The sequence below is a fragment of the Lepisosteus platostomus genome, chromosome 2 (assembly GCF_059453375.1).
Source record: "Lepisosteus platostomus isolate fLepPlt1 chromosome 2, fLepPlt1.hap1, whole genome shotgun sequence".
NCBI lineage: Eukaryota > Metazoa > Chordata > Actinopteri > Semionotiformes > Lepisosteidae > Lepisosteus > Lepisosteus platostomus.
This window is the reverse complement of record NC_142612.1, coordinates 64814786-64840722: the sequence shown is the minus strand read 5'-3', so window position 1 is coordinate 64840722 and position 25937 is coordinate 64814786. Positions and strand designations below refer to the sequence as shown.

At 37.4% G+C, this 25937-nt stretch overlaps 1 protein-coding gene across 7 annotated transcripts in view; it reads left to right on the top strand.

Moving 5' to 3' along the window:
• The first annotated feature begins 292 nt into the window (after nucleotides 1–292).
• trip12 (thyroid hormone receptor interactor 12) overlaps nucleotides 293–25937 on the top strand; it is a 40342-nt gene continuing 14697 nt past the window's right edge. The window contains exons 1-18 of one of the 7 annotated variants that reach the window (XM_088613102.1): nucleotides 293–413; nucleotides 10036–10182; nucleotides 10691–10816; nucleotides 11031–11827; nucleotides 18917–19022; nucleotides 19683–19819; nucleotides 20421–20504; nucleotides 20683–20778; nucleotides 21082–21233; nucleotides 21458–21493; nucleotides 21620–21715; nucleotides 22153–22245; nucleotides 23214–23375; nucleotides 23679–23747; nucleotides 23862–24027; nucleotides 24186–24303; nucleotides 24647–24803; nucleotides 25829–25901. In XM_088613102.1, the coding sequence (XP_088469228.1) occupies nucleotides 10085–10182; nucleotides 10691–10816; nucleotides 11031–11827; nucleotides 18917–19022; nucleotides 19683–19819; nucleotides 20421–20504; nucleotides 20683–20778; nucleotides 21082–21233; nucleotides 21458–21493; nucleotides 21620–21715; nucleotides 22153–22245; nucleotides 23214–23375; nucleotides 23679–23747; nucleotides 23862–24027; nucleotides 24186–24303; nucleotides 24647–24803; nucleotides 25829–25901 (2566 nt within the window). In that variant the 5' untranslated portion in view covers nucleotides 293–413; nucleotides 10036–10084. Of the gene's footprint in view, nucleotides 414–10035; nucleotides 10183–10690; nucleotides 10817–11030; nucleotides 11828–18916; nucleotides 19023–19682; nucleotides 19820–20420; nucleotides 20505–20682; nucleotides 20779–21081; nucleotides 21234–21457; nucleotides 21494–21619; nucleotides 21725–22152; nucleotides 22246–23213; nucleotides 23376–23678; nucleotides 23748–23861; nucleotides 24028–24185; nucleotides 24304–24646; nucleotides 24804–25747; nucleotides 25902–25937 lie in introns of all 7 variants that reach the window. The other 6 variants (XM_088613084.1, XM_088613093.1, XM_088613074.1 and 3 more) reach the window with 6 other exon arrangements.

Sequence of the window (25937 nt, the reverse complement as noted above, 5' to 3'; positions counted from 1 at the left end):
CATGCATTTACGGGGTATTTAATTAAACGTAAATGATCTCACTGACAAGGTGTAAAAAAACCGCAGAAAGCAAATAAACAGTTTGTTAATATTACAGGGTCATGACCCTGCGGAGGGATATTTCTCAGACACTTTAAGCGCAGATTAAAAGGAATAATAGATCTGTTGTCTTTAATTAAAGAGGCCAAAGATGGACTCTCATACTTACATTTTTAATGTTAAACGCCCTTAAACGTTGAATAAAAGTTGCTTTTCTCCTTGTTAAGTTAAAGTAGTTCCTGGCGGAAGAAGGGGGGCCGCTTCAGCGGAGGTATACTGCAGTTGCAGGTCCCTCAGCTGATGTGAAGGTAAGAGCTGAGAGAGTGGAGCTGCTGCACTGTCTGTAACAACAACTACAACACTGGAACAAATAGGTAATACCAATCGTCTATCAAGCCTTCACTAACGTTGGTGTAGTGTATTTACGGGATCGTTTGAAGGCGAGGACCTTGAAATATAAAGGTGGGGGGGTGATACAGTTTCGCGAAAAATATGGATTCCAATTGTCATCTCGAATCCTGTTCCTGCTTTCCTGTTTTTTTCTTCTTGTGATGCAAGCAGTGAAAACGGGGTTCAGAGGCCATTTCGTTTTGTAATTGTACATATTGCCATTTTTTGTTTAAAAATGCCAGCCATGCCCTGTCCTCTTTGTGCGAGAGAAGCGCAAAATGAATGTTTGAGATCTAGTGAGTGAATACAACGCATACTACGATGTGTTAATTATAAATATTTACGTGTCACTTTTTTTACAATTAAAAATCCGTGTGGTCTATTCAGCCGACTTCTTCGTCGTAGCGATCGCGATAAAAAAAATGAAACTTTGCATTGCAACACAATGTCACCTCACTGGGTGTAAAACATTTGTTTACGTAGCTTCTTCTCTCTGAAAATACGTCTGTTCAAGCAAACTGTCCTGACAAGAAAGCTTTATAGAGGTGCAGACATGATCGAGATATATGATACGAGACGCGTTCTTAGTAAAGCTGAGGACGTTGTAGATCTAGTTAAACTGGACCGACAGAATTCCTTCTAAAACGACCCAGATTTAATTAATTCATTGCGTATGGAAGATCACTCAACAGCTTTTTAAACCTACGTATACAGATAAAGGCCATTACGCTTTAGGTGGCTGCTCACCTTTTATTAAACTCATTTGTTGTTTTACAACCATGATTTGTATTTTAAATGGTATGATTTAAATCTATGCATCACTTTATCTAGGGCTCACTCGGGTTGTGTAAACGTCAGTGAAAGCGTTGTACAACATACAAAGATGCCGTGCTCAGTCTACATCCTGAATCTGGATTAAGAGCTCTTTCCTGGCCATATCTGTTCAATCGAGACCGAGGCTGTTCGTAAGCGGCAAGGCCTCGGCCAGGAAAAGAAAGAAATTAAAAACTCTTGTGTAGGTTGTCTGGACAAGTAACATTTACGTGGGTGCGAATGGGTTTGAATGAACAAAAAACAGAGTTATAAAGAAATATACTTAACTCCGAGATCGTCTGGACATATTACTAACATAAACAAAAGACGAGGAACGATCTGGCGGCCTACGTAGGGCCTTAATAATTGTCGTATTTTCAGAGTATTTTTTCTTTGAGACCACTGGTTATTACAGTGTAAATTTATAGTTCTGTACATTAGTAAAACGTTTTTAATGAATTATAGCCTGGAGTCGAACAATGTTTTTTCTTTACGTGTGGTTGAATCTCGCGTAATCATCTTTCTGGGTTTTAATGTAAGCATTTCGTAATGCTGACCTGCCTCGGATATCATGGATTAAAACAGTATTTTTACTCATGACACATGTTCTTTTTCCAGAGCTTTTATTCCCCCCTCCCCACAAAGACGCCTCTGACCCACACATTGTATTTACAGTTTGATCTACTGTTATTGCACTGTAAATCAGTTTCTCTTACATGTGCTTTTAAGGAACACTGGTAATACTGGGATATTTCTGAAGTTGTCAGACTAGTTCCATGTACTGGTTTAACTGTCCGAGTGGTTTCATCAGTTTAGAATTTGCATGTATACTTCTTAAGGGGTTGGGTACTGTATATACTGTTTAGTTTCTATCTTGAAAATTATTAAATCAATTATAACATTCAAAAGAATGATAATCAAAAACACTGAGTGGCTGAACAAAACCACATCTGCAAGATCAAAATATTCCCCGTTAGAGTGTTAAAGAGCTACTTCATAGCTCTGCAGAACAATCCAGTTTAGCTAAACTTAGACTTATAATAAGTTAATCTTCTAAACAAGGAAGCTTATTATTACTTGTGAGATCTTCCTATATTATTCTCATAGGGCAGTTGAGGAAGTTTTTCTGGAGGTGTTGGTGGACCTCCACTCATAGAGCAAACCTAGCTCTCTCTAACTCAGTTGACTATAGACAGCATCACAGACTGTCCACCCTGACTATTTCTGATAGGAACCTATGAGTCATGGTGAGAATGGGCTTCATTGCTATGCAATTTGCACCAGAAGCCCCAACAAAAAGTACATTAATCATTAGAAGGATACCATATCGGTTCCTCAGAACAATAGTGCTGCTTCATGAACAGTACGAGTAGATCAGTGTGTTAATTGAGATAATTTTATGAAGCCCTCTGTGAAAATTTTACCCTGCCATGTCATCACCAAATGTTTCTGAGACCAAAGTTTGAAAGTAGTGTTCATGGGGGTCAGCATACACATCCATCCAGCCATTTTTAACCTCTTTATCCAATACAGAGTCATGTGGCAGCCGGAGCCTATGTTGGCAAGCAAACGGTGAAAGGCAGGATATACCCTGGATGGGACGCCAGTCCATCACAAGACACACACACTTAGACACAAACACTCACTCACACCAGGGCCAGCTTTTATCCCCAGGATCTCGTTAACCTACATTGTCCTTGGTCTGTGGGAGGAAACCTATGGGAACATTGGGGAACACATACAAACTCCACGCAGCTACCATCCCAGAAATTGAAGCCAGGGGCCCTAGTGCTGTGAGGTAGCAATGTTAACCACTGCGCTACAGTGCCTTCCTAGTGTACGTGTGTTTTGCAACTTATATTTGGACTCAAAATCCCTTAGCATCTTACTTCCATGTTGCATGGAGGACACACAGGTCTATCCTTTTAATGCTCTGTTCTCAAAGAGACACAGCTAATCAGTTGTCTGGCTTTGTTGCAAAGTAACATATAGTTGCAATTTTATTTTGGCTACTTTTTATTGGGTCACATACAGGGTATCTTGATGTAGTCAACAGTTAACGATGCTCAATGATGTCTGTGACGATTTCTGATCTCTTTGAAATACTGCAGTTTGTAGCTTGCACTTTTGCAGACAGACAATTTCATAAGTTACAGACCCTTCACAGTTAATAGAAAAACATTATTTATGTCATCCCAAATGATTGTTTTATGGCAAAGGGAATTTATTACATTTTAGGTACAGAACATCTTTAAACTTCATTATGTCGTACACCTGGTTATGTTGTGAGCTTAAATAACAAAGTGACTTCTGTACCCCGGTAATCCTCAAGTTAGGTTTGTCTTTGTTGAGTGTTTTGAATTTCTTCAAACAAAACTGTTTTTTATTAAAAATTAAAAATGAAACAATATGAAAAACTAAATTTGTAAGGCCGTTAACATACAAAGACCTTGTAGAATTAATCTATTTTTAATGGAAAGGGTTATACTGTTTGAAAAGGTTTAGCATTTCTGAGTTAACAGGAATTTTATTCTGATGTTTTATGGGGGAAAGGGATGATTGTGCTTTTGTGTGTTAGCTATGGTTACCAGCTAGCCACCAGTGGCTTGTTTTTTAGGAGTATTGAGAAGTGGCTGTTTTGTAAAATGAAAAACATTGAGAACAGCGAAAGTTAATAGTAAAACGTAGCAACATATCAGTGAATTTCAAACTGGAGTTATAATGAAATAACAAGTGCATTCAAATCTCCATGTCAACTGAATGATGTATGGCTGAAGTTGCATATTGCTGTTTTGAGAGATGATTCTTAAAGTTCAGCTATTAAACTTAATGTAATGAAATCAGAGACTATATGTCTTGGTTCCTGTAAAGTGCATAGTAGATTGTTTTTTGTTTACTTGGATTTTGTACATATTGAACTTCATCAGTCATCATGATCAGCATTTAAAAAAAAAAATGAAGTACAAAAAGCATTAACTTTGCCCTGTGTAAGTGCTACTAAATATTCATCCAGATTTAGGTAAAACAATTAGCTTGTCACGCAGGAAAATTACATTTCAGTGATTGTCTACTAGCTGTGAGTTAAAAGGTAAGTTGCTTCTTTTACTTGATTTATTTATAGCCTGTCTTCCACACTTGGGGCAGGAATGTGAACAAAAATATGCTAATGCAACAAATTATATATTTGTGAGTCACCACAACGTCTCGGTCTGTGTTTTTAGCAGATTGACAAAAACATAATTCATAACAGTTTCAACAATTCTTTAATTTATCTAGGTATGTTAAAAAGGTATCAATAGCTTATCCATTATCTGCCTAAAGCTTTGGAAATATCAGTTGCTGTGCACTTTCCACATTATTCAGTTGGCAGACAGAACAGATTTGTGCTCACATTTCAAGTCAGTGGTAAGAGCCAAGGACTTGTACTAATTATTTCCAGCAAGATGGGTGCTGCATTTTGGGTAAGTGTTGATTGAGAGGAAATGGAACTGTTATTCTACTGCTTGAAATCTGAAAACTTTAATGTTAGCGTTGTGGCCCTGCTGTGGAAACTGTTGGTCTTTTCTGGGGTAAAATTAATTATTTGAATTCATAGATTTATTATTTACTCTTTCATTATTATCACGTAAAGTTGTGAAATTGGGAGAAACTTGTAATCTGTGGGGCTGTCTTGTCTTTGGATGTTAAAAGCCATTCAATACGAGTTCTTTTTGGGATGAGCTGCATTTGAAAGTGAGTACTTTCTCCAATGTAGGAAGTACCGCCATGGTACTTCCGACATTGGTGTTACAGGGGCACAAGGAAAAGACATGCTGCTATGTACTATAGCATGTTCTGAAAGTTTGCCCATCTTATCCATTGATGTAGCAGCAACAGCCATTTTTAACCTGTTTGTGTGTGTAGTTGCTTCAGTAAACGTGCTTTGTTGTTCTCTTCCAATGTCTTCATGCTCTTTCTTGTGATAATGGTCACTGGAAGCTGAAAATACACAGATTTTCCTAGCAACATCTTCACCAAGATGGTGTCGGGATGTTTTGTTTATATTCCTTACTGAGCAGAACAAATGCAAAAAGGACTTGGTCAACACAAATGTGGAATTGAATCTGTGGAAGATTTGTTTTTTAAGTGAACTTTACAGCAGTAGAAACATGAAAGGAACCAAGTCCTTTGCTGTTTTTTTACTCTAGAAAGTATCCTCCTGAATTGAGTTTGTTTTTGTTAGAAAACAAAACATTAGTGAAAAGACTTTTGGTGTTAAGTTGGATAGAATTTTTGTTTGTTAGAAAAAATGAAGGTCAAAGCCTTGAATAGCTACTGCAGTAGTTTGTGATGTGTCTTTATGCATTCATGATTTTTCCAGATCATTATCATGTTGTACATATAACATCAAATTTATAAAAATATATATCAAATAATCTTAACAGGCTGTAAAACCATTTTGTTCTATTGTTCAATTTGCAATAATCCACTCAGCCCATGTACTACAACATTGTAATCACACTATGATAAAGCAGAATTGGTTTTCTTGCATGTCAGAACATGTCCTCAGTGAAACCATCATTTTCTTGGACTTCTGCAGCGTTTCTGAAATAACTGCATCTTGTTTCTTTAATTCTCTGCATATTATAACTGCAGCTAGATAGGTTGAATGCTTGTCCAATGAAATCAGAAGAGATCATTGTCTGCAAAGTGTAGTTTACCAGGTATTACATTACAGTGAATCAATGAATAACGGAGACATCAAACAATATATCTGAAAGGGTGGATTAACACACAAAGGATCATTTTGCAGATTTATTTAGAGTCCTTTCATTAAATTTAAGTGGTAAAATGTTTAGTTTTATGGACTAAGCAGTCTAAAGTACTGGTGTGGATGGGGCATAACTTGAAAGAATGGTTGACTGTGTTAGTTATGTCATTGAAATTGCTTAGAAAGCAGTTGCTCATGAAAGTTCTCAGTCTAAAATGCAAATTAAAGGCCTTTAAGGTTTTTTTTTTATTTTGGCATTTAAATCATTTAAACTATAAGACACTTAGTTACCAACAAGTTAGGGTGTACAGATTTAATCAGTGTGTATCACAGAAACAATTAGTTGATCATCAAGTTGAGCAGAAGTACTATGTAGTCAGCCCACATGTGGTGTGATGTGGCTGGGAATAAAAATGCAAAGCTAATGCTCTTATTAGAGCTTGCTATTCAATAACCATGGAAATGTAATTTTATAAAATCCTCTTATAGCTGTGAAATATGTAGCTCTACTATTGTAATATTGGCTATTGTAGATCTAAAGTTTTTTTATATGTATAAAAAATAATTAATTTCTTATTGAAAAGGGAAGAGATGTTTCTTGTTGGTTGATTTGAAAATCTGAACTATGGTAGCTGCAGTTTGGATTTAACTTCTTAAAATATGATATACTTTAAAATCTGAATATTAGTATGGAACTATCCATAGCAAAGTTCATTAAGAGAGGCCTCAATTGGGTTTAGAAATGTAGAGGTTTGCACAAATGCTTATATTACTGCAATTTAAGTGTTAAAGGGCATTTGAGATGATGCTGATTGATAATTGAGTTACTGAAATATTAAAGTAAGTCTTATTGCAGGTTTATAGCTATGTGAGCATGTTGTGTGTTTCTGTGCATGTTTGCTGAAGAAGTGTTACTCGATTCATGTTTGAAATAGTTTATGTACTCTAAGGGTAGCTACTTGCACAAAAGTTATTTGAATTTCTGATGAAATTGTGAAAGTGCAAGTCTTGAGGGGAGAAAAAAGGACTACATACTGTATGTAGGTAAGTGGGTTTATTGATTGCAGAAAAGGCATAATTGTTTTTGCGTCAGCTGGATCATTTGTGAGTCATAGGGGCTTTCAGCTTTGCTAGCAAAAAGAGAGCATTTCAGTTTACTTTTTAAAAGTCTGTTATTGTATGTACTCATGATTGGGAAGAAGCTACTCTTGGTAGATGCGTTGGATTGTGGCTGTAGTAGGTGTTGTTCTGAATAGTTAGGAGGAACTACTGGTCTGATGTACATTTGTTAAATTATCAGTCTCAGGGTTTCTGAATGTCTGCACTCCACTATTCCCACAGATTATTACAATGCTCTAATTCTGTTTTGAATAAAGGCGTTAAAGTGTCACTGATGAAAACTGCATTGTTGTGTTCAAATGCAGCTGCTATTGAAAACTTGAGAAAAAGTCATTTTGACTGAAATCTAGAATGGAACAAACAGTTCTCCTAGGGCCTGAAGATGTCCTTGTAGGAAGAGGTGAAATGTGCAGCAGTTTTGGAATGAAGCATTCTCCCATCAGGGACTCGGATCCTCAGAGTAAAATATCACACAGTTAGACTGGTGCACTGCAAAATAAGTCTTGCGCACGATGGGACTAAATATTTTTTTATGCTACGTGCTGGTATCAAGATGCAGTGATAGACGTCTCTTACAAAGTGTCAGCTCCTACATGTTCAGTGTTTTACATCACTTGTGGCAGAGGGCTGCTGTACATCTGTCGAGGGTGTGATTGTGCAGACTGAAGGAATATTTGATTTTGTAATTTTGGAGTGGCGTGCTGCTGTTGGATCATGTTTCTATAATGTTTATTGCCTGCCAGCCTTTGAGAGTAAGCAGGTTGGACATTAACTTTTGCATAAACTAGATTTATTAGCAATTCTTAATGCTGGTAGATAGTTGACGTTTTACTGCTTTGATACCTTTTATGAACGGCCAGTAAATCTTAAAATGTAGATTGGCTGTTGCCTGCAGTTTTTTTTTCCAGGATGTTTCATTTACCTTACTGATATTTTTTTCATGTGCAATATTTTTCATGTATTTGGCTGTGTGCTTTGGTTGTCATTTGGCATAGTGAAATAGGCTGATTCCGTCATAAACTGGCTACAAGTTGTGATTTCTTAAATATTCTCCAAGTTGATTTTTCTAAAGACATCTAAAACTGCTTGTGTCAGGTGCTTTGAAAGTTCCTTGAATATTGTGATAAAAATTGCCTGTGGTAAAATAGAGCCTGATTTTTAAGGATTGTTTTTAAGGGTTTTTTAAGGTTCTCGACATCAGTGTTTTTATGGTGAATCAACTGAATTGGCTGCTGAATGGCTTTTGAGTGCCGATTGCATTTTTATGATCAAATTTTGTGGTGCTGTGAAACAGTACTGGGCATTCAGGAAAGCAGTGCATGGCTGCTTTCTTCATTTTTCTTGAGGTGCAGTACAAATTGATGTAGTGTTTTCCTTTAAGCACTGATGTACAAAGGTCTGGTTTTCCATTAACCTTGAGATATGGTGGCAACTGTAGACATACCTCTCAGCTGTTGGGTGTGCAAAACCCACCGGTTTTGCAAAAGCAATTGGAATGTGTTGATGTTCTGCATGAGCATGATCTTTAATGATTGATTGAGGATGAACCAGTCAGGAACTTGGTTTTGAGAAGATGGTAAATATGCCACAGCCAGTTGAAATGGGGTTGAGTGATGAGACATATCATGATAGGGTTAAAATGTTTTAAGAGGAGGAGTGTACGGAACATAGATTGCAAATTGGCTGTAGTTAGATAAATTCATCCCATATAACCTTAAATGTTCATTCTGTTCACAAATTTTGCTAATACAAAAAGAGGGCTATTATTTTCTTCAAGATGGGATATTCTTGTAATTTTTTAGTGTGATAAGGTAGTTTGAGGCGGGAATAGGACAGTTTTTAGTTAAAGGTGAGGGATTATGAAGCAAAATATGGGACCCTTCTGTGATTAGATTTTGAATGGTACATTTGGTCAATTCTACCAAAATCAGGTAGTGGAAATATTTGTAAAATGGCCTTCAGAGATTTCAATCTATCCTCTTGAAATTGTCCACCGTTTTGACCTTTTAACTTGAAAGTAATTTTTACTTTTCTGAAATGTGTTAATCTGCAATAGTTTTATTTTCATAACATTTCAGAAATAAACTAAATTGTTGTTGCCTTTTAGGTTGAGGTTAGATTAGCTTCTGTTGTTTTTAGTCTTAGGCTGTGTTTTTGAGATGCATTTCATGACTGATTTTTTAACCAGTTTTAAGATATCTTAATGAAGATCTGCTTGGTTTTGCCTTAATCCTTTCTTTTTTAAAATATCAATCTGCATCTTTCACTGTATTTTAGCGGGTTGTCTTTTTGTAATCATTTCAGATCTCTAAATTCTGTCAATGAGAAGTATTGAAGTAGTCATGCGTTGTAATATTTGTACGGATGACTTGAGTACCTAGTAATGGAATCTGTTGCAGGTTCTGTGACCTTGATTACTCTCTTGTGTTTGATTAACGAGTCTGTACATCTCCAGAATTATATGCAACAGCCACCTAAAAGGAACATTTGCACCTTTTGCAGTACTAAGGCGTATTGATTTTTTTAAATCTTTGTATTAATAAAAAATGTTTTCAAGGAGCCTTGACATTGATTTTTGTGATACACTGTTGTAATGTATAATAAGTAATTTATAATAAGGACACAAAATGGGGTCAGTGCAGTAAATGACTGGAGCTTTAAGTATTGGATTGGGAGAATGTGATGGCTTTTTTTCATCCATGCCTGTGTTGTTGCTCTTAAGGAAAAAATGCAAACGTTTTGTACAAGTCTGAGCACCTAGTATAGTAGGACCAAAGAGTTCTCTTGGAATAAAAATGGTTAATGAACCCTACAGGGAAAATGAGAATGCTATGAATGTTTATGAACTCCAGGATGGATGTCCTGTGATTATAAGCCTTATCCTGAATATTTTAACGCTGTATCTGTTTTTCTTTACCTTCCAGTGAATGGTAGTGTCTAGAAAGGGTATGTCCCTTCAGGAGAGAGGTGCCAATGTCCAACCGGCCTAATAACAATCCAGGGGGGTCACTGCGACGTTCACAGAGGAACACTGCTGCGGCCCAGCCACAAGACGAAGCAGTCGGAGGAAGGTGAGTGCACTCTCGCCTTCTGTTCTCGTCTTCCTATGGGCTTATGTGGAGGAAACTAGGGGGTGTGTCTTCTCAGTTTAATAATCCTCTGTTTCAATTCTTTTCACAAGAAAAAGAAGGGCGAGCTGCACAGAATAGATGCCACACAGTAATTTTAGAAAATGTTAATGTGGTGCAGTTGAACAGAAAGGGTTTCTCATCTGTCTATGCAACCTGATCTTGGAATGTTTTTACTTAGCAACCACTAATTAAGCCAGTTTAAGTCCAAGATTTCATTTTGCTTTGGATTGTAGCTGTCTTGGTGGTGGTGAAGGGAGGGGGGTTGATTGCCATTATTAACAGTTCAATACATTTTGGGATTGTGTCCTTACCACCAACTATGCTTTTTACAAATTCTACAAACTGGACATTGAGGGGGAATGTAAGTAGTGTGGTTGCAGTATTTTTGTTCTCTTTGAGGCATTAATTTGCCCTCTTGTTACCTGGTCTTCAATTTTCAACCTTACAGGTTGCAGTCAGAGCAGGTAAATCATAAAGCAAATACCCCTCCTGAGAATAGAAGACCTATTTCTAAGGCTTCAAAAGTGCAATCCAACACTGTCTCTGGAAAATCCAGAGGGCACAGCTCTAGAAGGTACAGCACCTTTGTCATTTTCAGAAATGTGTTTTGAAACTCGGATGTAGCTCTCTAGTGTTGCCTAATCTACTCAGAAGTAACTCTCTAGATAAACTGAATAATGTATATTGTACTTTTTAATAACCTTTTACAGCTAAATGAGTATATGTGGTTTCATTTAAGAAGACAGCTCTGTTGAAAATTAACATTTATACTCCTTTCTTCTTTCTAGAAGCGGTATTTCGTCGTCGGCACCATTAGTGCAGCAAGAAGACCCAGATACAGCTAGTACTTCAGAGAGAGACAAAACAGGACAGACGTCCAAGAGAGACGGTTCCCGTGGATTTAAACGTAGTTCAGGTCCAGAAAATAAGGGTTCATACTCTCCCAGCCCTGCCAAAAAGCCCAAAGCACTTCAGCCCCCTGAGAGCTCTTCAGAGGCGAAGAGAGGACAAGCTAAATCTAAGAAAAGACAGTTGGCGCAAGACCAGCAGCTGAAACCTGAGCAGTCTGCATCAACGAGCAAGGCCCACAGCAGAAAGAGTGGAGCTACTGGGGGATCCCCGTCTCAGAAAAGAAAAAAGATTGATATTTCCTCCAATTTAAATAGTGGTTCTGGGGCTCATTCAACCCGTCCTGAGGAGAGGCCTGCAAAACCCACCAAGCTGGCTTCAAAATCAGTGACCTCAGCCAAAGCTGGGTGTAGCACTGTCACGGATTCTTCCTCTTCAGCCTCCACTTCCTCTTCTTCCTCCACTGCTGCCTCCACAGCCGTACCTCAGGGCGCCCGGGTGAAACAAGGGAAAGACCAGAACAAGGCCCGGAGGTCCCGGTCCGCCTCCAGCCCCAGCCCGCGCAGGAGCAGTCGCGAGAAGGAGCAGAACAAAACTGCTGGCTCCTCCAAGTTCGAGTGGGCTGCCCGCTTCAGCCCGAAAGTCAATTTGCCCAAACCAAAACTGTCTCTGCCGGGCTCTTCTAAGTCAGAGACTGCAAAGCCTGGGCCTTCGGGACTTCAAGCCAAACTAGCAAGTAAGTTTTTGCTTTCAGCAGTTCTCACTATCAACTGTACATGTGGTGTCTAGCCACAGCACAAAACATCCAGGTGGTCTGAACACTGTGTTATGGCTCACTGTCAATATACAGAATGTTTATATTTGTGTTTTTGGTTTTGAGACCCGTCTTTTTGTTCAGGTTATACACTTGGCATGCAGAAAGGACCACTGCATTGAGTGTAGCACTGGTGTACTCAAATAGGTTTTTTGATTACGTGAATTGCTGTGTGTGGCTGGAAGCAGTGCTTAGCCATATCTGCCACAGCCACTGAAGGAGAACTTGGCTTTATGGAAATTGCCATCAGCTGAAAGCTAGCTTGAGTTTCACTTCTCAATATCACTGATTAATCTTTTCTCAGCAGGCTGGCTGGGAGCAGTGATCTAAAAATAAGGGGATCTGGCAGGCTTACAGTAATGTATAGATCACAACATTGGGTGCATCGGCATAAAAAGGGTATTTTTTGATTGGGAGATGTGTTTTTGATAAAAGATATGGGTAGAGTAATATATGTTAGCAACAGAATTGGGGATGTATATAGAAGTCAAGGAACTGGAAGAAATATTACTGCATTTCAGAGGGTCTGCCATTTCAGTATGCACTTCTAATAAAAAATCTGCCTTATCACTGACCCACAAACCAAATATTACTTTTAATATCGCTTTTATTCAACAGTAAGCAATATTAAAGCTTCTTCTCAAAAGACCTGAGCTGGTAGACTTTATCATTAGAAATGAGTACAAACTAGTAGTTGGTTTATAGTTATTTTCTTTTGCTCTTCCCAAAGTTGAGAAAACTGGGCTATGGTATGCTTGTTGCAATTGAGGTTTAGCTAAAATGTTTCTGGGTCTACACTTTGCTACTTGGTTTTCTTACAATAGGTTTTATTCAGAATGTAGCACAATTGTGTTTTGTTGACTGAGAACTCTCACAAGGTTTTGAAAGTTCACTTAAAATTTCTATTTTGAAGAACTTGTAGTTGCAGGAATGTAAACTGGGTCTTTTATGACAAGTAGATGTGGGTGAGTGTCTCTTATTTAATTAAGTAAATGCCAAAAATAGTCTGTTAGTGTTGCTGTACCATTTGTCTCGGATTAATTTCATCACCTTATTGCGAGTGCATTTCATTAGCTGTCTTCTATTTTGGTGACTTAAGGTCTTGATTTAGGATGTAAGAATATTTTATTACAGATATAAAAATCCCACAAATCCTGTAAAAACAGTTTTTATTTAGTTCTGGTTTATCCTTCACTTGTTTACACAGGCAGGATAAGACGCAGACTTCGGGTTCATGAGGGTTATATGTATATTATGCATCACTGAATGCTTATGTTTCTCCCTGAAATTCTCAGTCTGTTTGGTTCTTGCTCCTGTTGTGTGTTTTAAGTAGTCACATTTGGGCATCTCATTACTAACACTTGTCTATATTTTTGCATACTTAAGCATTATAAAGGCTTCACATTTGAGATGTTCTGTTAGCTTGTCAAGCTGTTTGCAGAGTTAAATAGCATTCATAGCATAGTCAGGATAATCACATACTTCAAAAAGTGGTGATTGCTTTGTGGTTCGTATTTACACTCTGTACATTCACAATTATGCATTTTTTATTGTGTATTTCTACTTACTATTATTAGTTCCCGCCTAGCGTGCCTTTCTTGCTGGGATAGGATCTGGCTTTCTCACAACCCTGTATTGGCTAAAGTGGTTAGAAAATGGATGGATAGATTATTTTAAGTACAATCATTTCAGTGTTTTAAAAAAGAAACTTGTCTGCTGGAAAAACAGCTGTCTGTATGAATTGGCCACTCCTGTGAAAGCACTGGATCCATTTACATTTCAAAAGGATATGCTTCCGTGTGCAGCTTTCCTAATCTGATCAGTCTTCAGAAGGGTTAGGGATGATATTTATAAAAAAAAAATGGGCATTTAATTTCAAGTAGCACTCAAGTTGTAGCTCATCCTGCTAAAATGTGACATTTGGGTTACTACTTAACATCCTGCTTTTCAAAGATCTTTCACTGACCCTAAAAGTATTAAATATTTAGTAAAAGATTTTGGAAAATATATTTTCATTGTATTTCTTCTGAGAAATCTAGATTGAAAAATATTTTTTAATCCATTGATTTAAATTGCAATTTAAAATGCGTCCTGCTTTGTCTTTGTTCCATAGATGTTGTAGCTGACAGCTGAATTATATATCCTGATGATGGTTACTTGTGATGTGAAGAGACCATTTTAGACTGTAACATACTTTGCTTGTGTAGTCATAATATTTGGAAAAAGTTTGTGCAAAACTGGATTAATACGTAATTAAACAGTGATGTATACAGGCATTTGAGGAGTAGTATGTGCCAATGGCTGTCTCTTAAATGTGTGTCATATGTTTTGCAGAAGTGAGCAGTCCAGATTTCACTGGCTTTTCTTCAAGTTTTTTTTGTCGTCTTGAGGCTGTCATGCAAGATACAAGAAATTCCTTAATTGGAGGGTAAATCCCCCATTACACTAGTGGTGTACAGCTGGCTAGAATTGTTGTTCTTTCAACTGTGCCTGTGTTACTTAATTTTGAGCAGCTCACATCTGATCTGATCTTTTATTGAGCAATGCTTTAAATTTATCTGAGATTTCTTTCAGCAGTCTGGGATCTGCAGCACATTACAGATGATTCATGAGCATGTAGCTTTAATGAATATAGCTGTATTAAGTGATGCCTTCCTCATCTTAAGGGTCCAATGGTGTTAGCTTGCCTATGTAAATAGATTCTTAGACTGATAGTGTTTAGAATGTTTAATAGTGAATAATTTTAAAAATAATACTTTTATATTGCTTCCCAAGGGAAGTACGTAACAGTTACGAAAAAATGGTTTAAGGCAAAACCCCAAGCTTCTGCAGTTCAAAGCAAAACATACTGTTAGGATATAATGGCAGTACTAGCATCCCTCTGAAATGAACCTTTCCCAATGGCAGTATGCATCACTTCAAATAGAAGGCAACACAATTGGGGCCAAAAAGTCACACACAAATCAGCTGAAATGCTATCAGTGCCTGGTGATTTACCCCTTGTCACTTCTAGAACCATCTTCTTTAGCTCAAAAGAGAAAATAGGGACTTGCAGTATAGCCACCTCTGCAGGAGAAATACTAGATGGATGATCAGAGAAACACAATACAATTTTCCTGGTCATTTTACATGTCTGAATTATTAAAAAACAGGTCGAATTTGGACTTTAGCTGCATAGAACCAGACAGCTATAATTCATGTGCTGTTCGATTGGTAGGAATATCTGTTTAAATGCGTGTATTGCTGCTGACTCTCAAAGCTAATATGTTAGGTTTGACGGCCGTTAAGATGTAGAAATTGAGCTCAATATCAAACAATTCTCTTCTTAGATAAGTTTATTTTGTGATACAGTAGCTTCAGAAAAGTGAACTGTTGTGTTTAGTAATTTTATAGAGAGGATTTATGCAGTTGAGACAAATACTGTAAAATTATCTAATTTGACGATGATCCTTTAGAAGTGTGTGGGTTGTTAACCCGACCATTTTTTAAAATCAGGTAATTCCTTCAGTTTAGCTTGAAACTGTCTGATGTGGTACATTTTATAATACTGTGGTATTGAACACTGGAGTGGCACAGATCTGTAGAAACTGGCATGGTGGTCTGATGGTGACAAGGGTGTAGTTTCAGCTTTTTATGTTAGAGCTTGAGAGGTAAAAAATATGGCTAGTTCTAGAGTATGATATGTCCAACCGAAAAAAAACTTGACATCATAAATTTGCCAGATCACACACCCAGCCACACGGATCACACAGATAACACCCAGTTCAAACACCCCGATTACACATTCTGTTTTTCAGCGCTGTAGATGATACAAGTTGGGCATTTGTATCTTCAGCTTTGATTTGTGAACTATGTGATTCATGAAAGCATTAATATCTGCACCCAGAATCACATGGAAATTCACAAGTTCTAACAGCAAATTGACTACTGTTAGGAAAATCTGGTTTGTATTTTGTAGAGGCGTACATTGAAACAAACATTTCTATTAAATGTTCGTTTACAAATGTGTTGATGTACAGACAAAATGTGAACCTTGAGTTTTATTGATTTTATTAGTTTTAAAAGTATACCTTAGAAAACAAACATGTGACTTAAAGAAAACATTACCAACTGTCCGTAAATGTTTTTAACTCCAAGACCAGTAACAATCTTGGCATCAAGCACGCTCAGACCTGATCTGCCTCTGAGTAGACTGCTTTCAGATGGTTTACCAGCTCACTGGTAAAGATTGGACAGTTGAGTTGACTCAACTCGGTAGACGCAAGACCTCGAATGGAAGTTGTGCCATTACAGGTTTAGCATTCTGTGGTCCTGAATTACCTTGCAGGCAGATGCATTGTAGGACAAGGAAAGTGGTTGGCTCAGGGATGACCCTTGCTGAGCAGTAAAGATGCCTTATGTCATTTTTGCATCCATAGCTTTCAACTTCAGCTCTCACTGATACCCCTGAACACTCTCCTCGCATGTAAATCCGCTTATTGGTGGTAACAAGCTAGAGTCTGCTGATGCGTGGGTTCTGTCTTTCTGGAATTTCCTGTGGTGCAGCCGCTGCAGTCCAGAAATAGTGACATCAGGTGGGGGTGACGGTCCTTGTCCAGTGTGGCAAACCTCTGCCTTCCATGTCTTGGCGTGATCCTCACAGAGATGTTATACTAGTTTCTCTGCATTGTTTAAATGAAATCATGTCTTTTAATGACTATATATTGAATGACTTAACAGCTCAAATATGATCATTTAAACTTAGCTCAAAGTCCAAACACTAAGCACCTGGCTTTATGAAAACACATGATAAAGAATTCGTATTGATATTCCATTCTAATGCAGTAGTCGGGGTCCATTTGTAGGAGATTGTTTGGGGGGTTGTTTGTGTTTAACATTGTAATGACCTTTGGCATTGCTGTTCCCTGAAGTGCTTTACACTGCTCACAAGCTAAATTAATAAAAAAATAATAAATTAAATGTAATTTAAACCACAGTTACACAAGCGTGTTTAGCCTTTAACCCCTATAAAACCAATGCATAGTAGTAATGCTTCACATTTCTTTGTGTAACTGTTTCTGCAGTTAGGAAACAATATGGTACAAGCATTAACAAATGCTGTATATTCTAGTTTCAATTTGTTTACATGCAGCAGTGTTAAAATGACAATAAAACAGTGCTGTAGGTTTTTTCAAACTGATATGGGCACCCACTAATAGCTTTGTCTGACTGCACATTGGGGAGCCTCTGCTTAATGATTGCATTTACTGTTTTTCCTTATTTTAATCCTAAAGCTAAAGGTGCCATAAATGCCATCTTTTTTTTTTATAAAACAAAAATCCTGAACATTTTCATGGTGAGCTGAACTTCAAAGCAGGACCATTTTAAAGAAAATGGAATTGTAAATCCTTCTGCATGGTGTAGACCAGGGGGGGTCTGCAATCTTTGTCCCTATCCGGCAGATCTTATAAATTACCATTTTCTTGGAACAATATTTTTGTGATCTGTAAAGCAGATTTGTTAATTTACATAATTTAGGGATTGTAGCCTTCATCTTCCAATTAGCAGGGTTCTCTTAATTGGACAGATTAGGTCCCTAATTTGTTACATAGAAGTGTACCTGATCTTTAGAAACCAATGGACTGGTGCTGTCCTTGACTTATGTTGGTGACTTGTTGCAGTCTACACAAGATGTATCTGGTTGGAAAATGCTGCTTGGCTTTCAACTGTTGTCATTCTGTGTACCACTCCTAGTTTCATTTTGACTAATGTTTTAGGTTTCTGTTGTGTGAGGCGCCTCATGCAGTTTATCTGAAGTGAATGAATGGCATAGTCACAGCTGTGCATTCTGCTGGAAATGGAAGCCACAACCCTACTGTTGTAACTAGTCCCACACTATAAAAGCTCACATTACGAATTTATATATATATAAATTCACATCTGAAGAAGGCTCCACAGCCGAAACGTTGTGTTCTCTTTCTTCTTTTTTCCAGCATGGAATAAACCTATTACTTGTTCCTTAAAAATGTATATGGCAGCTAGCCAATGTTCTGGTAATATAGTAACTGTTGTAGACTAATTCATGAAAAATATTTTTTAAAGTTTCTTAGTTTATGTGAAACTAATATCTTTTGTGGAATTGTTCATATTTTACTTTATACTGCTACAACGTACATGTTATTTTGTGCACAAGGCCACATTGAGTAAAAGGCTTGCATCAGCTAGATGAGATATTAGCCTATAAATCTCACCAGAAGCTATACCGATACTACTCGCATGCATGAATCTCAACTGGCATAACAGTTACATAGGAAAACAGCTTTCTTAAACTTCCTTTCCACTTCAGTGCAGTGTAGTGATACAAAGTACAGGATTAAGAATTGTAAACTACAGGACAATTTTAAGCATAACAAGAATATTATTAGTGTTGATCTAGATTTTGTTCTCCTTTAGATAAAAAATCAAATATGTGCATTGAGCACATTAGTTTTGAAAAATATTCACATATTACTTCTTCGGCAGGATAGTAAAGGCCTATTGCTTTCGGCAAGATTTATATAGCTTTATTGTAGTTGTAAATCTTCAGTATTCAATGTGGAGCCAAATTGAGAACTGCCAGAAAAACCTAGGCCTTTTTTAAATGAATGACTTTTACTTTATTTTATTAACTGCAGTAAGGACTCAGTTTAAACATCGGCCTATATTAGACATTTTTAGTTAACCACTTAAGATATCACATTTTTTATAGATCTGATGCATGAAATGCATTTGCATACTGTATGGGCTAACTTAACACGTGCTTTTGTGTGAAATCTATTTGGGATCTGTCTAATTTTGGGATTTTCACAAATATTAGGCTTACTGTGGGAGATGCTTTTAGGTACAATGCAATACCAGTTTAGAAAAAAAGCTCTTAAGTTTTATGAACAGGTACTGTGCGATTATACAGTATGTTGCAGAATGAGAAACCTGATATGCATACAGCAGCCTGCTGAAGTTGCTTCATCCCTGGGCTTCATTTTTTTTTCTCAGGCTTAAGAAAGTCTACAAAGAAGCGCAGCGAGTCCCCACCAGCAGAGCTCCCCAGTTTAAGGCGGAGCACACGCCAAAAGACCACGGGCTCCTGTGCTAGTACCAGGTACACATTTGGTGATTATATAAAGTTGCAGTGCCTTGATAACATTAATAAACAACTTCATTTCTTAAACTTCACAAAGCATTTTAAGTTGGTCAAAGTTTGCAGCCCTGCTAACTGTATTAGCACTTGTACTGGAAGAAATTATTACTATTGCCATGCAGAAAAGTCAGCATAACCCACACAAATGGTTCAAATTTACTGTGTAGGTACCCCAAAAAGAGCCCTTATTTGAAGCTGTTTTCAGCAAATTAAGCAAACAATAAAAAATGCCCTTGTTTGTACAGTATGGCTCTAGTTTCCTAAGTGAGATGTAGCTGGTGCTGCTAGCCTTGCTCATAGATCTGTTAAATTATTCTTTGACGCAAACATTTGTTAGAGGATGTGGTCGGACCCAGGAGATTCAGTTTTGTCTGCCTTACATATGCAGTTACCTTATTATGAAGTAAACTTTGTATTTAATAACATGTGCACTGTGTGTATTAAGCAGCTTGAATCATACTGTGCCATGAAGAGCAGAATAAGGTTATGCTTTACAGGTTACTGTTAAAGGATGCACTTGTGTATGTAATGGGAGGAATTTTAATGGGGCAATTCGAAAAGATGTCGCAGTGTCCTCTTCCTTTGTTAAACTCTTGACGATCGTTATGTACCCTGTTTCAGTCGGCGAGGCTCTGGCCTGGGCAAACGCGGGGCAGCTGAAGCCCGCCGACAGGAGAAAATGGCAGATTCTGACAACAACCAGGATGGAGCCAATCCTTCAGCTGCACGCACAGATGAGGCACCTCAAGGAGCAGCAGGTAGTTTTAGTGCACGCCCTTTCTGTAAACGTTACGCCTGTTATGGCGTCTGAGGAGTGGAATGGAGTATTGTCTTTACCATGTAGTGTTATTTTCAGGTTTCATATGAACAAGTGGGTTTTCCTCTTATGCAGGCCTGATAGTTTTCAGTGGCTGAATACCCAGGTGATTTTAATTCAGCACATGTTTTCACTGGTTCTTTAATTGTGAGGTTTTATGATTGAAATAAGCTGAAAACCAACGGTTTAAACATCTTATTGTCTTATGTCTAATGACAGTCTTGGTTTGTGGAATCTGAAATATGAAGACTTGTTCTTGTCAGGGCTAGCATGGTAAAAACCTTACTTAGACTGGATTCTTTAATTATGGTCCAGTCACTCTTCTTTATATTGTACTACAAGTCATCCCAGTTTTTGTAATTTGCTGAGATAGCTATGGATGTGCTGTGTATTATGACTGATTTTAGCTTATGTCAGTCCAGCAGAAATAGCTGAGACTCGGCCTGTGCTTCTGGAGACCCATAAATAAATCTCATTCGCTGTGGCTGGACAAGTGGCTTGTCACATTCTACAATCACAAAACCTTTCTTCTTAACTTTCAGCTTCTAGCTCTGTGGCTGGGGCTGTGGGAATGACAACATCTGGAGAGAGCGAATCGGATGACTCAGAAATGGGCAGACTACAAGGTAGAAACAGTAACCTAATTTCTAGTTTATTAGCATATAACTTGTGTTTTAATATTTTAAAACCATATAAATCAACCAAGGTATTCCTAATTTTTTTAAAGTGGATTTCTTCATGATTGTCGGTGGTGTCGATTTGTGCTACCTATACCTTCTTGAATTTAAGTAATATTTTCCCCAGCTCTCCTTGAGGCACGGGGTCTTCCTCCTCATCTGTTTGGTCCTCTGGGTCCTCGGATGTCCCAGCTATTCCACAGAACGATAGGAAGTGGGGCGAGTAAGTACTGTCTTCTTCTCTGAACTACTAAGACATTGATGATGAAAACCCACAATGTTCAGGACGTGTACTGTCAGAACTGTCAACCTTATTGGGCTAGAAAAAATCTATCTGTTTTAATTATACAGTTGCCTCCCTATACGATCTGTACAGTTTTTACTTGAGCCCCATTTTAAACAATGAAACAGCATGCTGTTTGTAGTATAGAGGTAAGATAATGAGTTCTGCATCATGCTAGCATATGTCATTAGAGCTGCTAAGTTTAGTATGTGTCTAAATAGCAGGTAACTAACTGTCTTGCAGGTTCCAAGGCTCAGCAGCTCCTTCAGGGCCTGCAGGCTACAGGTGATGAGTCTCAGCAGCTCCAGGCAGTCATTGAGATGTGCCAGCTACTGGTGATGGGCAATGAGGAAACGTTGGGTGGATTTCCAGTGAAGAGTGTTGTACCAGCATTGGTAAGAAAATGTACCATTTTGGTAAATAATGCTATGCAGAGAAAACAAAAGAAGTGCAAACTAAGAATGATAGTTTTAATAAGAAAATGTAAGCTAGGGAGTTTGAAATGAAGAACATAACACTTGCTAGTAATAGTCTGAGGAAAGTATGTGTATTTAGTGCTGTTTTGCCTTTTGTTCTCTTTTTTAAGTGATTTACGATGTTTTACTTTGTTTTTTCACAGATAACCTTGTTGCAAATGGAGCATAATTTTGACATTGTAAGTTTTCTTCCATAACATGTTTTGAATGTGTAGCTTTAAATACATTTTAAGAGAAAGCTAAAAAAGCTTCAATACATATAATGTAAAATAAAATTAAGAAATGCTGTGCTTTGTTCTTTGCAGATGAACCATGCATCCAGAGCTTTGACTTACATGATGGAGGCGCTGCCCAGATCATCAGCTGTGGTGGTTGATGCTATTCCAGTCTTCCTGGAAAAGGTTAAAAAAGTAAAATTTGTGATTAATATGTTTGGTATTCAGCAAATTGAGCTGTATGAATATTGCTCTTGGGTCCAACTCCTACAATGTCTGGATCAGTTTGACCCTTGATCAGTTATAAGTGTTTTTCAGGTGAAGTTCTGATACTATGTTCTGCACTTATTAATCTTTATTTCCTTGAATTATTTAAGCTTTTAGTAGTTTTTGTGGTAAGTCTTTTCCACTACCAGTCCTGGTAACATTCTTCACATACATTTGATTCAAAATACTTTATTAATTTTGAGCTGGCCTTAGTCGTAATCCATAGTTTATTTTTCTTATTTTACAAAGTTACTGTTGAGGACTTGGGCAAAGAAGAAACTAGAACTCTGTGGGTCTCCACGACTAGATTTAGGTAATGCTTGTTTAACATACCAGTGTTTGTTGTCTCTCCTCAGCTCCAAGTCATACAGTTTATTGATGTAGCTGAGCAGGCCCTAACAGCTCTGGAAATGTTGTCACGTAGACATAGCAAGGCCATTCTGCAAGCTGTAAGTATATTTAAAGAATTGATTCCAAGCTGGACAATCTATACTGTTCTTCACACAAAATATGATGTGCTAAAGTATTTCACTATGTATGTGTAGAGCCCTGCGGCATCAAAACAAGAAGTTTCCAGTGTCCACACAGAAATTAGTGCACCAGTGGTCCAAATGTGACGGGCTTTCCAAGTTGCATTGTGTCAAGCTTCCAGATGTAGTTGTTTGGGAGGTCATCTTTTGTTCAGAGGTGTTCAGAATTTGTTAGTAATCATGACTGCCATAACATCACTTTAAATATAAACTTTTTACATTTAAATTTGGTAGCAAAACAATGTTTTTGTCTTGAGGAGCGATGTCTTAAAGAAAGCAGTACATAAAAATGGTTTTAAGTGGACAGGACCAAAGTTTTCAATCCTTATAGCACAGAAGTGCATAATAAACTTTAAATAGGTGACCGCAAACCTTCAGAGGAAATCAGCAGAAAGGCTAGTTTAGGTGTTTAATTCATCCTCCTGCCAGTGTAGAGTTCAGTGTATACTATAAAAGGTATAAAGTGAAGCTTTGAGCAGAGATTTGGGATTTGTGCTAGTTCCTGCCTTTAAAGAAGTGTCAGACTCTGGTATCTCTCTCTAGTCCTCAATTAAGAAGTTACATGATTTTTAGTGTTATATATTGTCTAGTCATAGTAAACTTTCTCATGAACTATATCAAATAAATGTATCAATAAATATAAAGAAAGAGAAGACAAGTGAACACTAAAAGCAGATCTATTTAGTAGTTATTCTGGAAATAACTATTGATAGTGCTTTAGACTGACTGTAGTAACCTTAAAATATAACTTCATCTTAATTATTATAAATCTGTTAAAGCCAAAAAATATAAGATGCTATGATGAACCTTATCTTTCTCAATCTTAAGTCTGTTTGTATTAATAAAGCATGTTCATGTACATTATCTTCCTTTTTTCTTTATTGTAGGGAGGGTTGGCAGACTGTTTGCTTTACCTTGAGTTCTTCAGCATTAATGCACAACGAAATGCTCTGGCTATTGCTGCCAATTGCTGTCAGAGTATCACTCCTGATGAGTTTCACTTTGTTTCGGATTCACTGCCCTTACTAACACAAAGGCTAACCCATCAGGTAGGAAAAATCTTGGGGCCTATTGCACAATTTAGCTTGCTCTTGATCCACTGTACAAGTCAAGGACATATATGGATATTCATATCCAATATCTTCATGGTCAGCATTGTAAATTTCTGAGCACTACAATAATAGGAAAGATATATTTACTCAGATTAGCTTTAGCTCTTTTTTAGCTTTTTTTCTGGTGTGTGGATTGCTTATTATCAGTTTTTCGAACTAGTCTTCATTATGACCATAATTACATTAAAAGATGCAGAGCAGAAAGTTTCTTTACCTTATGTGAATAACTTTGTTTTACAGGATAAAAAATCAGTTGAAAGCACTTGTCTCTGTTTTGCCCGGCTTGTAGACAACTTTCAGCACGAAGAGGTAAGTTGCATTTGTATTGGTTTTTGAAATTCTGATTAAGATGTTAACTGTTAGTGTATGCCACCTTCGGTAAATTAGATTTTGTGCCTGAGATTATAATTTCTCATTTAACAGAACCTGCTGCAACAGGTAGCATCTAAGGATCTGCTGACTAATATCCAGCAGCTCTTGGTTGTGACTCCTCCTATCTTGAGCTCAGGAATGTTCATTATGGTGGTACGGATGTTCTCCTTGATGTGTTCCAATTGCCCCAGCCTGGCTGTGCAGCTCATGAAACAGAGTAAGTGCTTTTGTGAGTGAATGGTAGCATTGGATTATCCTGCCATCGCTGTTAAATGTCATTACTTTCTGCTCTTTAGAGGTATTATTTATATGCTGTTCTTAGTTTATAATAAACATTACAATGCAAGAATGTTAAAAGTGTTGATTTACTTCCAGATATAGCAGAAACTCTGCGCTTTCTCCTCTGTGGTGCTTCAAATGGCAGTTGTCAGGAGCAGATTGACCTGGTTCCAAGGAGTCCCCAGGAACTTTACGAGCTGACGTCTCTTATTTGGTAAATTACCCAGTAGACAAAAAAATTAAGCTGCGGCATATTTTAAGATCTGTAATGTTATCTTCAAGTCACATATATACTGAGAATAACATTGTTTAGCTGCTTAACATTTCACATTTTAGCACACAATGAGAATTAAACCAATTCACAGAAAATGTAATTATTTTGTATGTTTATTGTGCGTCATCATATTTTAATACACTATTGGTTAAATGTGACTGTGCTGGCAGAGCTATCTGTAAGAGTAACATTATTACTTTAAAAGAAATGTGAATAATATAAAATATAAGTTCTATGTATTAGGACTTGTGCAGCCAGTACTAACTTCAGTCTCTTATTTCAGTGAGCTCATGCCATGCCTTCCCAGAGAGGGCATCTTTGCAGTAGACACAATGCTGAAAAAAGGAAACACTCAAAACACAGACGGTGCTATCTGGCAGTGGAGAGATGACAGAGGCTTGTGGCATCCTTATAACAGAATTGACAGTCGGATAATAGAGGTACATTTTATACTGAATAAACAAAAGGCTGGTTTGCATTTACTGTGTATGCAGCTGATTTTAGAATACTTATTTTAGAGGTCTGTGCTAGCTTAGATGAGAATTAGTTGGTTAGAGAAAATATTATTAAAGAAATCGGGACACTTCACGAATCTAGGCAATCATACCTTTTGTTTTTGTGCTTGTAATTGATGGTACGTTTACCGAATCTCGATTGCAAGCCATCCCTTTAACACTTTTCATCATGTGTAAGGCAGGATTTGCTGGTTATTCTTTAAATTCATAGGCACAGGCTTAATTTAGCAAACCATCTCTTCTGGTCTTGTTGGATGACTTTCAGGTACTTAGCAGTATTGAGATGGCAAATGCAATTACTTAAATACAAGATGAAGGTTCTGTTTTAGAACACTATCTTTGTATAAGTTTCACATACATTAGGTATGGCCTTAATAGGTTTTTATTTCTAAATTGTTTTTGAGTCGGCACACATACCCTACTGTTTATACATTGCTTTATAGACATTCACTGTCCCAGGATGTATGTTATAATACTTACAATACTGGAGTTTCAGCAAAGTCTGAGTATCAAAACCTCTTAAGCACAAAATGGAGCCCCGGGTTCTGCATTGCCATATTCTTTAGATCAGCAATGGTTTTTAATTACAAGTAATGCAAAAGTAAAATATTAAAATGAAACAAATTAATGACACGGAATCAGGGTTTTTATTACTTTTCCGATTGGAAAAATGTTTTGTGATGTAGTATGCAGGCATGCATACTAACATATTTAAAGGGTTCATATTGAGTTAGAGTTGCTATGAAAGACATTTATTTGAGTAAATCTTCTGTGATTCTAAAGAGTTCTTACTAAAGTTTCCCAGCTAGATTCTCGGTGCTTGTATTTCATAGATGAATTGACCCTTTCTCTTATCTTTCTGCTCGCAGACAGCTCATCAGAATGGTGAAGACGAAATTAGCTTGTCCACACTCGGACGTGTTTATACTATTGATTTTAATTCTATGCAGCAGATCAATGAGGATACAGGAACGGCGCGAGCCATTCAGAGAAAACCTAACCCTTTAGCCAACCCCAACACTAGTAAGTTTCAACAAATGTAATACTGTTATATTGATC